Raw genomic sequence first — 15,702 nt, forward strand, 5'->3', positions numbered from 1 at the left:
ATCACGATGCCAAAAACCTAGAGAGTGAAAGATAGAGGACGTGTCAAGCAATCCCTGAATACACATAGGTCCAAGACGAAGAGCAACACACATCTCTTCCAAGAACATCTTCCTGTGCATATGTAGCTTGATCCTCTGCATCCTATCTCATAAACAAAACCTGCTTGCGAAGAGAGAGAGAGAGAGAAACCCCTGTTAGAAGTCATCTCCTGTCCAGTTGTATACACCAGGGCCTCTGTTGTGGGTGTGCCCGCCCGTATATCATTTTTCCACACTCCCCGTATTTTTTCCCTATTTTTCCCATTTTTTCCTAGTGGCTGGAGGGCTGCCAGGTGATGCCAGGAGCACTCTGAAGCTGGCCGACTGCATCTGTATCAGTCGTGGGCTGTCTGAGTGCTGGCCGACTTGTTCTGTGCAGGCATGGGGCATCAGATGCTGGCCGACTGCTAATATCAGCAGTCGTGGACATTTATTCAGTCGTGGGCCTCTTTTAGAGCTGGCCGATTGCCCTCACGGGCTTGTATATATTGCCCCCCATCCTCCTCCACTTTCTCATTCAGTATCTTCGGGATCTTGTGTATAGAGAAGAGTTTACACACATCTCTCAGTGTTTCTTGTGCTGATTATTTTCTGCAGTCTACTTGCTCTTGTCTACCCAAGTTTGGATATCATTTCCGCTGCATATTCTGACATGGTATCAGAGCCCTAGGCTCTAGGAGATCTTGGGCGTTTTTCTGAGCAAGAGGGGGAGCAACAGGTTGCTGATCGGTGGACTGTTTCGGGCTGAACGGGAAGTGAAGGTGCAAGAGGAAGGCGGGCAGAGGGGCTGGACAGCCACTTGCATATATTCTGATTTTTCAGATTTTTCCCACCCACGCACCCTTTCAGGTTACTCTCTGAGATGGCAGATTTAATCGAGATGGCTGAGAAGCACGTGAAGATTCCGACTCTCCCCACGTTCCCAGTGGATCGGCAGTTGGACGGGTCCAATTACGGCATCTGGAAGGTCATGATGGAGTCAGTTTTGGAGTCATATGATCTTGCTGATTTTATTATCAAAGGGGTGCCAAGGCCGGAAGCTGAGGAAGGGGAGTTGTTATCGACGAGGAAGGACCGAGAGGCACAGGCACAAATGTGGGACCGTGTCAACGCCAGGGTCCGGTCGTTTATATTCCTCAATTGCACACCACAGGTGATCAACCATGTGAAGCACATGACGCTGGCGAGAGGCATATGGGAGCACTTGGCTTCTTTGTACAACAGGGTGTCACCCATGAAGCGGATATCCTTGGAAGTGCAGATGCGGGTTATGAATCCTGCAAAGTCTTCGACGATGCGGGAACACATTAACAAGCTGCAGGCCCTTTAGCAGGAAGTCCTTCAAGCTGGGAAAGAGATATCGTCCGAAGATATGGCCATCACGTTACTTTCCCACTTGCCTGGTCAGTATTCTGCTTTCTATTCCTCGTTGATCACTAGTGGCAGGCTCAGCACCATTACTTGGGAGGAGCTTGTGCCAATGGTCTTGGACCAGGAGGAACGATTCACGAACCCTCCTCAGGGTGGAGGTTCGCAGGCCTTTACTGGCCAACGGTCGAAAGGCCGTAACTCGGGCAAGGGGAAGGCTTCATCGGAGAAGTCTTCTGAGAAGATGTCCGACACGCTGACCGCGAGAAACTAAAGGCAGAGAGGACCTGTAATGATTGTGGCGAGAAAGGCCACTACTGGAGGCAGTGTCCCAAGCGGAAGACCGAGAAGGGTGAAGACTCCTCAGCAATCATGAAGACTCCGGCTTTTGTGCACCTGGAGGTGATGGACACCGATGCTTCATTTTCTTCAGGCAAGGAGGAGATTGGAGGACTCTCCGCAACGGATACTCGGGAGTGGATTCTCGATAGTGGTGCTTCCAAGCACATGACTCCTTCCCGTTCCGGTTTACAGGATCTCTGCAGGTGTTCTGGTCATATTCTTACTGGGGATACGTCCACTATCCCAGTTCACAGTGAGGGCAGGATGGAGATAGTTCCCGATGGCAGAGGGGGGAAGCATTCCTCCCAGGTGTTGTATGTTCCGGCACTTGGTTTTCATCTGTTGTCAGTGCATCAGGTTTGCAAGACTGGCGTACGGGTGGAGTTTGATGAGCATTTTGTTGCTCTCCGGGACAAAGCAACAGGCCAAGTGGTTTGGGAAGGTGGAGTGGAGAATGGAGTTTACAGGCTTTCAGCACTCTCTCTCCCAGGTCCTCAGGATTGTGATGAGTGGCAGTGTGGTAATGGCTACTCAGGTGTGGATACGCTGCAGGAGCGAGCTTTCCGAGACCAGGTGGTGGATAGCTTGCCAGTAGATGGCAGCAGTTGGCAGGAACTTTCCAGTACTGATGTTGGTAGTTCTTGTGTTCGTGAGTCAGAGGAAGCTGAACAGGTCACTTATGCTCTGATGTCTCGTCGTGTTCGGGACATAGAACTTCCAGTAGTTGAGGATGTTCTTTCCACGGGGACCTTTCGGAAAGCCAGGCAGGTGACAGGTGCTTACTTGCAGAAGGAGGTGGTTTCTCCAGGCTTTGTGGTTCCGGATTCAGAGGGGGTGGTTGACAGGTTTCAGAAGGCCTTGCGTGGTCTTCAAAAGGTTTCTAGGACTTGCTTGTGCACCGTAACAGGTGTTGATCCTTGTGAGCAGTGTGATGTCTCTGTGACTCAGAAGCTGTATGGTTCATTGATCTGGTTGATGGACACCGGATTGGACGGGAGCTTCCTGATGAGGCGGTTGAGCTCTTGGTTGCAGATGTCTCTTTGGGAGGCAGGATTGCGTTTCCTGTGGTTTCTGCGACATGCGAAGGATCATGGACTCTTGTACACAGGAGGGGGATTGTTGGATGGAGTCCGACTCCGCGGTTGGAGTGACTCGGTTTGGGGAGGAGATCCGGACACGAGGGGATCTACTTCAGGCCCAGGAGCAGTTCTACAGAGCAGCAGGAGGAGGTTGCATGGCAGGTTTGGGCCTCCATTGGAGGAACCCATGGTCATCCAGAGGCACTTTGTTCGTGAACAGATCGTTGCTGATGACATCTTGCTGGAGTTCTGTTCGACGGAGGACAGTACGGTGGACCTCTTCACGAAGTCGCTCTCAGGATTTGCTCAGGCGGCACCCCAGCTCCCAGTGGTTGGTTACACAGCCAGGAGCTGAGAGGGGGTGTTAGAAGTCATCTCCTGTCCAGTTGTATACACCAGGGCCTTTGTTGTGGGTGTGCCCGCCCGTATATCATTTTTCCACACTCCCCGTATTTTTTCCCTATTTTTCCCATTTTTTCCTAGTGGCTGGAGGGCTGCCAGGTGATGCCAGGAGCACTCTGAAGCTGGCCGACTGCATCTGTATCAGTCGTGGGCTGTCTGAGTGCTGGCCGTCGTGTTCTGTGCAGGCATGGGGCATCAGATGCTGGCCGACTGCTAATATCAGCAGTCGTGGACATTTATTCAGTCGTGGGCCTCTTTTAGAGCTGGCCGACTGCCCTCATGGGCTTGTATATATTGCCCCCCATCCTCCTCCACTTTCTCATTCAGTATCTTCGGGATCTTGTGTATAGAGAAGAGTTTACACACATCTCTCAGTGTTTCTTGTGCTGATTATTTTCTGCAGTCTACTTGCTCTTGTCTACCCAAGTTTGGATATCATTTCCGCTGCATATTCTGACAACCCCTTGGCTGTTAGCCCCTTGGTGCCTCCTTCAGCTCGCCTTCTTCCAAGAGAGAGATAGAGTCGTGGTGTCCAATCCAACAGTCACCTGGAGATGTCTCTGCTGGCTGGTTCCACACATGCAACCTGCCTGCATCTGTCTGGCTCCTGTTGCTAGTTGCAGCCCACATGCGCAGCCACTTGGTCTTCCACACGTGCAGCCTCTACCTGAAACCTGCCTGGCTGCCCGACTGGATGCAATCCGTATGCGCAGCCATACCTGGTTGTAGCCTGAAGGCCATGCATAACAGCGGGTGCAGCAGCGCCCTGCTGTAAGCCATGCGCATCAGCACCCTGTCAAAGCCCAGCAACAGTACTCGGCAGCAACCCATGCGTGCAACTGCAGCAAAACCCGTCAGTAGCATACCTGCCAACAGCAGCACCCAGCGGTAGCAGCAACACCCGGTGGCAGAAGCAGCACTCGGCTGGCTTCTGCACGGCAGCACCACCCGCCGCCTGTAGCCATACGTGCAGCAGTGCCACCCGCCACCTGTAACCATATGCGCCTCAGCTTGGTAGCCGCCTGGTCACCCGAACAGCTGCCTGTAATCATATGCGCATGGCAGCCCACCTGGCGCCCACAGCCATGCACAACCCGATGTAGCCCGCCTGGCGCTGTAACCTTTGTGCATAGTAGTCGGCGTCTCCACACGGCGACCTCCTCATGATTCCGCCAACCTTCGCCTTTTATAAACATGTGATTCAAATCGCTTTTCTCAAAAAGCCAAAAGCAAGGATTAAAAACGCATGCCTCTAAAAACAATATTTTAATCATCAAAGGTTATTAAACCTTATAAATTTTAAAGTCCCTTTTGTCGCCTTTCACACTTGGGCTGGCTACCATATATGGGTTTCCTTTTCATATTCAACTGATGCCTGTCCACACTGTGCGTCCCGTGCTTGTGCCCGTGCCCACCTGCTTTTTGTCCAGAGGGAAAAACACAGGGTCGTAACACGGGATCTTCACATGCTTCTCAGCCATCTCAAGTAAATCTGCCATTGCGCCGTTGCGGGGATGTAACTGGAAAAAAAAGAACTTAAACCTGCAAGTGGCTGTCCAGCAAATCAGCCCGCCTTCCTCTTGCTTCTCCTCTTCCCGAGCAGTCCAAAACAGTCCACCAATCAGCAACAAAACAGCCCCCCTCTTGCTCACACAGTTCCCAAAATTTATCAAGAGCCTAGAGCTCTGATACCATGTCAAAATATGCAGCAGAGATGAAGACAAAATCTGAGAACACAAGAGCACGTGCACTGTAGAAAAATACAGCAATAGAGAAGGAGAGAGAGAGGCGTGTAACTCTGCTATATATACACAAGAAAATCTCGAAATCTGAATACAAGCTGTGGGGGCAAGGGGCCATTTTATATGGTCCCTATGAACCAGTCGGCCAGCATAAAGGGCAGCCGACAGCACCTGAAGGACACCCGACTTGCTACATCTCCAGTTGGCCAGCTGCATACAGTCAGCCATCACACGTGTGAAGTCGGCCAGTAGCAGAGAGAAGCAGGGAGCAGTCGGCCAGTGTCAGAGCACACAATCTTGTAGTCGGCCAGCATACAGAGGTAGCCGACATGCAAAGGACAGCCACAACAGAAAAAATAGGGAAAAATATGGAGAGTGGGGAAAAATGAGAAAACACCTAAATCGGCGGGCACACCCACAATAGAGGCCCTGGTGTAAATATGCAGACAGGAGATGACTGCTAATAGCACCCTGTCTGAACCGAGGATTGCTAAGGGGATATCATGGCGAGTGAATACGCCTAACCACCCCGGAGGGGAAGGATCGTGTAAAGGCGTTTGCCAATAGGGGTGATGGCTAAGTTGATGGCTAGGATGATCTGCTCTCGGCCCCGCCCGGATGTACCAATTGCCACAAAACTTGATGTCAATGATGTGTCTGTTACAGGACTGAGTATTTTACCTCTTCTTCTTAAGCATTGTGATTATGTTTAAACCTGTATAGCATTCACTAATCATGCTTAATCCTATATATGCATGTGTAAAGTTTGTACACGTGTGTGGATGCAGATACATGTTTGGTATGTGTGTGCATGTTCATGTGCATATATATGTGTTTTTCTCTTACCTTGCTGCAGGTGCAGCAGTTCTCTCTCACGACTTCTTGAGGGTCAGCCCAATCAGCCAGCTGAGGCATCTTGTGGGTCAGCCCAGTCAATAGCTGACACGTGGCACTGCCACTTGGCACATGTATGTACAGGCAGGTGACGTGGCTGACTGCAGCTGACGTGGTGCACATGTGCTGGAGCTGACGTGGCTGCTGACGTATGGCTGACTACAGGCGTGTGTCTTAGGCAGTGGCTGACTGCATAAGCGACTGGCTACAGGCGCTGCCTACGTGGCAGGCACAGGCGCACATAAGCAAGAGAGAGAGAGAGAGGCGAAGGCGACTGGCATGCGCACTCAGCGCAAGAGAGAGGCGACAGGCAGCTAGACGCAAAGGCACTGGGTAGCAAGGAAAAACGCGCAAGAAAAAGCAACGAAAGAAAACGCCAGGCATTAGCGTTGATTTTTCGAAAAAAAAGAAAAACGCTAAGCGCCATGCGTTATATTTTATTTTTTTTAATAAAAAAATGAGAGAGAGGAAAAGCTAGTTGAAGAGTTTTTTTTCTTTTTGGGAAAAGCACTTGTATAGATTTTTCTCTAAGGGGGAAAAGCATAGCTTTTCACCCCTAAACTTGTATAAAAAAAGGGCCAAGGCTCTTGTATCCCACAACACAAACTGGGTGAAAGTTTGAGAAGATCTCCTCTACGTGAAGCAAGGAGGCATCTTCTCGGGAATTGTACAAGGGCTATGCCGTCCTCGAGTGATAAATAAATACCTGCGGGGGCGCCACGCTTTGGGGCCAATTGGTCTTTTGTGCAGAAGCACTCTAGGTCCACTTATTCTTTTTCTTCTTCCTCAAAGTTTATTAATCGAGTTGTGACATGTGAGGGATTGATCGTAGTAATCATAACCTTAGGCTAACTAAACTTCACTTAATGATGCTTAAGAGATAAACAAATAGTGTCAATGCAATGCACCTATATTAGATGAATGGGTTACAATGAGATCTAAATAGATCTATGATGCTGTCCTAGATGAAGATCCTTCTCGGGATGAGAGGGATGGGCTGAATGCTGATGATGAGGACTGTTCCTTGCTCCAATGCTGAGGTCCACCCTTCGATGCCAGCTTCCCTCTATGTAGGAGGTAGGAATGATGACTTGAGTGCTGAATATGCTGCCTATGGTGCTGAATATGCTGATTTGATGACTATATGCTGGATGAACTGTTGTCCCACTGACTTTCCCTTGTCTCTTGGGAAGGAAACGCTGAAGAGAAGCTTGGACCTGATGCTGTCTATATGCTGAAAAACACTGATGACGAACTGATGACGAACTGATGCTCTCCTTGTTGCCTAAGAAGGAAACGCTGAGGAGAGAATGATCAATGCGCAGATGGACTAAATGGATGTGCTTCTATATATATGTGAACATGGCTGCTGGTCGGCCAGTGTGCTACAGTCGGCCAGCCCCCAGATGCTCACGACCTGCCATAAATGCATAACTACTGTCGGCTGCCCATAATGTGCTGTCGGCTGGTCATCATATGCTGTTGGCTGGTGCTAACAACCCCGACCTGGTGTGCAAATAAATGCTTTACATGCTCATGAAGACTAAGGTACTGATGTTGGTGCTGAAACACCCCCATATACATGCTTATGATGATATATGCCTGAATAATACTTAAATGACCTGATTAATGCTTGATGATGCCATGCCACTTGTACACTTGATGGGTGTGCACGTGACACCAGTTCATAAAGACTTTTAAGTGTGATTAAGTGTGCTCACCGCCCGTCAAGTTTTTGAAGGCCAGTTTCAAGGTTCCGGGATTCATCGTCAACTTTTTCAAGGGGTGAGCCTGTGGTTGGGTGGTCGACACATTTAATTCTATGGTTGGAACTAGTGCGGAGATGAAGGATTTATCTTTGGAAGAGGACGACTACTTCGAGGAAGATGAGGAAAGCGAGCAAGAAATACCTTCCGATATGCCACAAGCTGAAGATGACGATGCCACCTATGAAGCAAAGATACAAAGTTTGATGGAGGGATTAATGGAACTCGCGAAGGACTCACGTTTTCCACAAAACTTCAAAGATGATTCTAAACCACGGAAGCAGGGGTATGAAAAGAAACCTAAGCGTCAACATTCGGCTCCCATCTACCCAAATTTTCAGCCATAACGCGATTCTTCTTCTTCTTGTCCCCCACCTACCCATGGAAACCCTTTTAATACTTCTCATCCTGGTTACTTTGGCAAAGGCTCTGTCTTTCATTCCATGACGGGTGTACCCAACATGGGCATGACTGGGAGCTATGGTATGCAACCAGGTATGCATGGAGGTATGCCACGAGGTATGTATGCAACTTATGGTGGTGGTGGCAGAAGTGCTTTTGGTATGCCTGGTATGGGAGGTGGTCTGATGGGCATGGGATCTAATGCTGTGGGCAATTCTTTTCTCAAACCACATCCATATGATAATCTTGTTCAGGGCGAGAAGCCAAAAGATTATAAAGAGGGTGGTGTTGTAGTAAAGTTTGATACTTTTAGTGGTGCAAAGGATCGTTTGAAGGCTCTCACCTTCATTCAATAGTTTGATGCGGCATTTTCTGGTGGTAACTTCACAGAGGCATCTAAGGTACGGAAGGCAGTCCTTTCCTAAAGGGAAATGCTCTTCAATGGTGGTGGACACTTCTTCATTAGGGTATAGCACCTAGCACTTGGGTGGAGTTCAAGCAAATCTTCTCTTCTTTATGGTTGACACCGACTTTTGAGGTGGATGTTATGACAGCTTGGCATTGATTAGATTCCAGAGATTGTAGCAATCTAGAAGAATATAACAAGAAATTTTGGGATGCTTTGCTACCGGTCACATCCTTTAGGCCCGTGTCACTGGTTGAGTAGGTAGAGACATATTGCTCTGGGTTACCCAAGGAGCTTCGTGATTATTGCATTAAAACAAAGGTCATTAATATGACTCAGATGATAGAAAATGCTCAGACTGGATATGCCATGCTTACTGGTCAGATGTCAGGATTCAAGGATCAACGTCTCTTCTCAAAAAAAGCATTTAAAGAGGCAAAGAAGTCAAAGGACAACAAAGACACTGAACCACGAGAGAAGGGGCAATCCAAGAAGAGAAAATTTCAGCTCTTACCTCATAGGATGAATGAAGAAAAGAGAGAACTTATAGCTGCCAACAAATGTTTCTCTTGTGGAGAAGAGGGACATCGGTACTATAGGTGTCCGAAGAGAGCACTTAAAAACGCAGATGACTCACAGGAAGAGCCTAAAGCAAAGAAACAGAAACCGTCTGTTGGACTAGTATCTGACTTGATAGGGTTGAAGCAAGGGGATGCATCTTCAGAGTTGTGCAGAGCAGGGGGAAGACTTTGAGATCAGGAGGTTTTGATCTTTTTCGATCCTGGGGCTCGTGCAAACTTCATCACCCCCGAGCTTGCAGCAAAGTTGGGCATCAAACCAGAGGAGATGGGTGTGTTGCATGAGGCTACTTTGGCTTGTCGTGGACATTCGGTTGAGGTTACACCGATCATTGGGAAACTGCGTCTCAGTGTGTAGACTTACACGGACAGAGAGGATGATTTCTACATTATGCCTTTGGAGGGTTGTGATGTTTTGTTGGGTATGCCTTGGTGCCATAAGGTTAAAGCGGTGGTAGATACTTTCAACAGGAAAATCTCTCTCTCACAAGTATAAGGAACACACTCTTGATGTAAAGCTTAAAGGAGAATCTATTCCTGTTGTATCGGCTTCGGCCATTTCTCGTTTAATAAAGAAACATCTTTCTGTTTACTTAGTGTTTGTTAAAGAGAATCAAGATACCACAGATTCTAACCTGTCTGAGTTGGACAAGGAAAGATTGGACTTTCTCAAAAGTTTTCAAGATTGTTTTTCAGAGGCTTTGCTAGGGGAGTTGCTGCCTGTTAGGCTTGAGGATCATGGGATTGATTTGATTCTTGGAAGTTCACCACCGAATATGAGCCAACAAGAAGAGATTATGAGCCAAGTGCGTGATCTGTTGGACAAAGGGTTGATTTAGCCGAGCTCTTCGCCCTATTGTTCACCAGTGCTTTTGGTACAAAAGAAAGATGGTTCTTGGCGGATGTGCATTGATGACAGGGCACTGAATAAGATTACCATCAAGATCAGATTCCCTATACCTCGAATCGATGATATTTTGGATCGGTTACAGGGAGCAGCTTACTTCAGCCGCATTGATCTGAAAAGTGGATATCATCAAATTCGCATCAGGCCAGAAGATGTGCACTAGACAGCTTTCAGGACAACTTTTGGACTTTATGAGTTTTTGGTCATGCCTTTTGGTCTTACGAATGCTCCAGCAACTTTTAAGAAGATGATGGATCGGATTTTTAGACCCCACCGTTCTTTTGTGGGTACCTTCTTTGATGATATGATTGTATTTTCTCATTCAGAGAAGGAGCATCGGGAGCATTTGACCAAAGTGTTTGAGAAACTCAGAAAGCATAGGTTGGTTGTCAATGGAAAGAAGAGTGAATTTTTCATGCAGGAGATTCACTTTCTTGGGCACATACTATCTAAGGATGGCGTCAAGATGGATCCAGCAAAAATTGAAGCAATAAAGAATTGCCCGGATTTGCAGACTATTCATGATGTGAGAAGTTTCTTAGGACTTTGTTCATATTACAGGAGGTTTATTCGATTCTTTGCAGAAATTGCTTCACCTTTACATCACCTGACCAAAAAGGATGTAAAATTTCGATGGACAGAGAAGGAAGTGGAAGCTTTCAACAAGCTTAAGGAAAAGCTAACCACTGGTCCAGTTTTGGTTCTACCAAATCTACATAAACCTTTTGTGGTACAGTGTGATACATGCGGGAATAGCATTGGAGCTGTTCTTATGCAGACTGGACATGTTATTGCTTATGAGAGTAGAGCTCTGTCACCAGCAGAAAGGAATCTACAAGTGTATGAGAAGGAGCTTCTTGCGATTATTCATGCTCTTTCTACTTGGAAGCATTACCTTCTTGGGGCTGATTTCATTGTTTAGAGTGATCATCAGACTCGTCGATACTTCCTTACTCAAACGAAGCTCTCACAGAAGCATATGAGATGGGCCTACTTTTTGTCCATGTTTCACTTTCACGTTGTTCATGTGGATGGCAAAAAGAATGTGGTTGCGGATGCCTTGTCTAGGAAACCACATGTGGCCGCCGTCTCTATTTTCTTTCATGAACTTGATGATATGTGAGAATGGTATGCTCCTGACTCAGATTTTGAGCGGATTTTTGATCATTGACTGAAGGAGAGCGAGTTGATCATTATTCTCTCAAGGAAGGATTTTTGATGATGCATGACAAATTGTGTCACATCTCAGTTGAGGCAGAAGGTTTTGACAGAATGACATGCTTCGCCTTATGCAAGCCATCATGGTATTGAGGCTACAATGAAAGCTTTGGAGGCATTCTTTTATTGGCCTACTATGCGCAGGGATGCTGATGCTTTTGTTCGTGATTGTATCATTTGTCAGAAGGTGAAGTATGACCGCCAAGAGACTCCTAGGTTACTTCATCCTTTGCCTATTCCAGATAGACTGTGGGAGAGTTGCTATGGATTTTATCTTTGATCTTCCCAGGACAAAGAGTGGGAGTGATGGCATCTGGACTATCGTGGATCGTTTCAACAAGCAGGCTCATTTCATTCCCGTTAGGAAGAAGATTAATGCAGAGCAAATGGTGAGGATATTTTTGACAAATATCTTCAAGTACCATGGGATGTCCACATCTACTCGAATGACGAGTTTATTTTGGAGAGCATTGTTCGAGAACATGAAGACTTCGTTGAAGTTCTCATCGTCGTTTCATCCACAAACAGATGGGCAATCGGAAATTGCCAACTCAGTTGTACTGGATCTTCTAAAGTGTTATGTTTCGGATCATAAGGAGCAGTGGGAAAAGTATCTTCCTTTGGTCGAGTTTGCTTACAACAACACCATTCACACTTCGACAAGTAAGGCACCTTTCGAGATTGTGGAAGGCGGGAAGAAAGTACCTCCGATCCTACATACAAAAGATAAGATCTTTGAGGCAGATCGTTTTGTGGAGAATATGGATGAGGCTTACAAGAAGGTCAAGGTGGCTCTTCAAAGGACTCAAGAGAAACAGAGGAAAGCAACAAACCTTCACCGTCGATCAGTGGTTTTTGATTTGGGTGATTGGGTGCTTTTGAGATTTGAGAAGGCTAGACTCAGGAAAATGAAGGGTAAACAGAGCTTATATCCTAAACTAAGTATGCGGTACTATGGACCTTTTCAGGTTATTGAGAAGATGAGTGATGTTTCTTATGGTCTTCAGTTACCGGATCTTTGGAGGATTCATAATGCATTTCATGTGAGTCTTCTTAAACCTTTCAGAGGTGAGGTGCCTACAGATCAGGTTGATGAGACACAACCAAAAGTCGAAGAACTAGATGAGATTCTTCAACCGGAACAGATTTTGGTACATAAAGAAAGAAAAGTCAGAGGAAAAGTTTCACGTCGATATCTGGTGAAGTTTGTGAACTATTCACCTATGGATTCGAAGTGGATGAAGGAGGGTGACTTGGCAGATTCACCGAGGATACTACAACTTTACCTCGAGCCTTTTGGTTTGGAGCCTACCTTAGAAAGTGCTTCAACAGGTTCAGCCGTGGATTGCGGAGTACTACCTGTTACTCAAGAGGGGGGTGACTCCGCTCACTTGTCACAGAGTTCACTTGGATGAGATCAGGAAGTCGCTTGGTGTTCTTATCAGCACACCCGAGATACTGAACTGACAGTATATCTGCCTATGGGATTTCTATGATATATGTGTACTAGTCACATGGTTTGATTCATGGATATACGAATCTTTTGAGAGAATGGGGATGCCTATTCTAGACTTTCATTTGATATGCATCAGTGTTTACTCATGTTCATGATGTCCTGCTGATCGTGGGTCCTGTGGGATGGCCATGAGCGGAGCAGGTAAAGCATCCAGGGGACATGACTATTCACGAGGTGGATGCTCTTGATTTATGTATTCAAATGTTCTGTTTCAATTGGCTGGACATAGCTTTCTCATTGTTCTCTTAGGTTCTGTTTCAGTTGGCAGATCCTTTGAATGAACAATAGAGGACGATTGCTTTGTTTTAAAAGGGGATTATGTTACAGGACTGAGTATTTTACCTCTTCTTAAGCATTGTGATTATGTTTAAACCTGTATAGCATTCACTAATCATATTTAATCCTAAATATGCATGTGTAAAGTTTGTACACGTGTGTGGATGCAGATACATGTTTGGTGTGTGTGTGTACACGTGTGTGGATGCAGATACATGTTTGGTGTGTGTGGCATGTTCATGTGCATATATATGCGTTTTTCTCTTACCTTGTTGTAGGTGTAGCAGTTCTCTCTCAAGACTTCTTGTGGGTCAGCCCAGTCAGTAGTTGACACGTGGCACTGCCATGTGGCACATGTAGTATGTACAGGCAAGTGACGTGGCTGACTGCAATTGACGTGGCGCACATGTGCTAGAGCTGACGTATGGCTGACTACAGGCGTGTGTCTTAGGCGGTGGCTGACCGCATAAGCGACTGGCTACAGGCGCTGCCTATGTGGCAGGCACAGGCGCACACAAGCAAGAGAGAGAGAGGCAAAGGCGGTTGGCATGCGCACTCAGTGAAAGAGAGAGGCGACGGGCAGCTAGGAAAAATGGGCATTTAGATGTGAAGGCACCGGGCAGCAAGGAAAAATGCGAAAGAAAAAGCAATGAAAGCAAAACGCAGGCAGTAGCGTCGATTTTTCGAAAAAAAAGAAAAACGCTAAGCGCCGTGCGTTACATTTTATTTTTTTAATAAAAAAATGAGAGAGAGGAAAAGCTAGTTGAAGAGTTTTTTTTCTTTTTGGGAAAAGCACTTGTATAGATTTTTCTCTAAGGGGGAAAAGCATAGCTTTTCACCCCTAAACTTGTATAAAAAGGGGGCCAAGGCTCTTGTATCCTACAACACAAACTGGGTGAAAGTTTGAGAAGATCTCCTCTACGTGAAGCAAGGAGGTATCTTCTCTGGAATTGTACAAGGGCTACGCCGTCCTCGAGTGATAAATAAATACCTGCGGGGGCGCCACGCTTTGGGGCCAATTGGTCTTTTGTGCAAGAGCACTCTAGCTCCACTTATTCTTTTTCTTCTTCCTCCAAGTTTATTAATCCAGTTAATAAAGAGTTTTAAGTGTGATTAAGTGTGCTCACTGCCTGTCAAGTTTCTGAAGGCCGGTTTCAGTGTCCGTGCTTGCAGATGAGCGGCTTGCAAGAGGTCTCAAGTCTGGCCATGGGCAGGTCTGCTACCAGTGAACTTGCAGATCGAGGTGGTGGCCTCTACAGAGGCCACATACGATGAGGAGCTCGAGGTTTGCATTAGAAAAAAGGCAGTTGAGGGCAGCCTTGGTCAAGAAAGATGGAGTGGCTGCCATGGAGTCCTTGAAAGGGGGGAAGACCAGAAGCACTCTTCAGCCACCTCAAGAAGTAAAAGCTCTAAACAGAGAGTGGTGAGAATCGGGAGAGAAAACAAGAGAAGAAGGTGAAAGGAGACCAAAGAAGAAAAAGCAGGAGGAAAAAGGAGGAGGAGGGAAGGGGGGAGGAGGAAACACTAGCGGGGACTTGCAACACTTCAGACCCATGAGAGATCTACGCCCTAGTGATATGCTTCTGTTCAGGAAAGTCCACTGAAGTCCAAGTCTATATCCCATTCTGGGATGCCTACAGCCTCCTGAAACTGCTCTAACTCATGCACTTCCTGATGTCACACCATGCATTATCATATATCAGCCTCTCCACAGAAGGGTATCTCATCCTATGAGATGTCCTCAGACCAAATTGAACTGGCTGCCCTGTTTCTGCTGCAGTTTGACCACTTTGACCAGCTGCTGTAACTATTGATCATACTTGTACCTGACCTGCCAGCTGTAGTGGATGATGAGCTACTGTCAGTGTAGCAGGGTAATTCATGTTTCTGTGGCTGTTTTGCATACTGCCAGTTGCTGCTAGCTTGCAGCTTCTGTTGCCAACTGTCAGCCCCCTGCGAACCATGTCCAACATCTCCACCTTCCGGATGTCAAATACTTAAAATGACTCGCAACTTGCAATGTTCTTTTTTCATTCCTTGCAGTGCACTAATTGAAGTCTTATGTGCAGGGAGTCTGAAATTCAATTAAACAGCACTGGGCAGGACATTGACAACAAGCAAATTCAGTTCTTTATAAATAGATAGAACAAACAGAAGGATAATGTGTGAGCGTGAGAAGGATAGGGTTTTATGGGCCAATTTAATATGTTAAAAATAGAATTTCATGAGCCATATATACGGTGTTGTGTTTGTTGATCAACCATAGTTAGGGTTTTTGTTAAGTTGATTATCGTATTTGGACTCATATGTGATAGAACCCAGGGAAAAACAAATTAATTACCGTTGGTCGGAGTCAGGGTCGGCTATGACTGCGGCGCCATAACGGAGCGGCAGAGCTCCGCATCTTGTTGTTGTCGTTGTTGAAGCTCTCTTCTGAACCACGTGAGTGTATCTTGTTGTTGTTGTTGTTGTGCGACAACAATGGAAGGGTAGGTGAGCCTGCGGTAGCAAAAGAAGCGGCGAACGAGAATCCCATAAGGCAGGCGAGTTCTGGTGGTCGTAGGAAGCTCCTACTCGCAGAGCTTCCATAGCCATAGCCACACACACCGCAGGGAGCTCACTTGTTACTTGACAACGTGATAAAAACTTTAAACATAGAGAGGTGAGTTTTAACCAATAGGGGCAAAAAAGGGGTTAATTAACTTCTCTCTCTCTCTGTCTTCTGCAGACTGTTTTTCTGTACATGCTATCCTCGTAAAATTTACGT

The 15,702-nt window shown here is 46.7% G+C and overlaps 1 protein-coding gene across 1 annotated transcript in view; it reads right to left on the bottom strand.

The window, feature by feature from the left end:
• Positions 1 to 15,666, bottom strand: part of LOC147622646 (putative protein phosphatase 2C 26) — a 40,166-nt gene extending 24,500 nt beyond the window's left edge. The window contains exon 1 of the mRNA XM_086822189.1: positions 15,277 to 15,666. Coding sequence (XP_086678315.1) covers positions 15,277 to 15,530 — 254 coding nt within the window. The 5' untranslated portion in view covers positions 15,531 to 15,666. The remainder of the gene's footprint in view (positions 1 to 15,276) is intronic.
• Positions 15,667 to 15,702: the final 36 nt, after the last annotated feature.

Source organism: Cibotium barometz, chromosome 28, assembly GCF_041138505.1.
Source record: "Cibotium barometz isolate CiBa-2024 chromosome 28, ASM4113850v1, whole genome shotgun sequence".
Taxonomy (NCBI): Eukaryota; Viridiplantae; Streptophyta; class Polypodiopsida; order Cyatheales; family Cibotiaceae; genus Cibotium; species Cibotium barometz.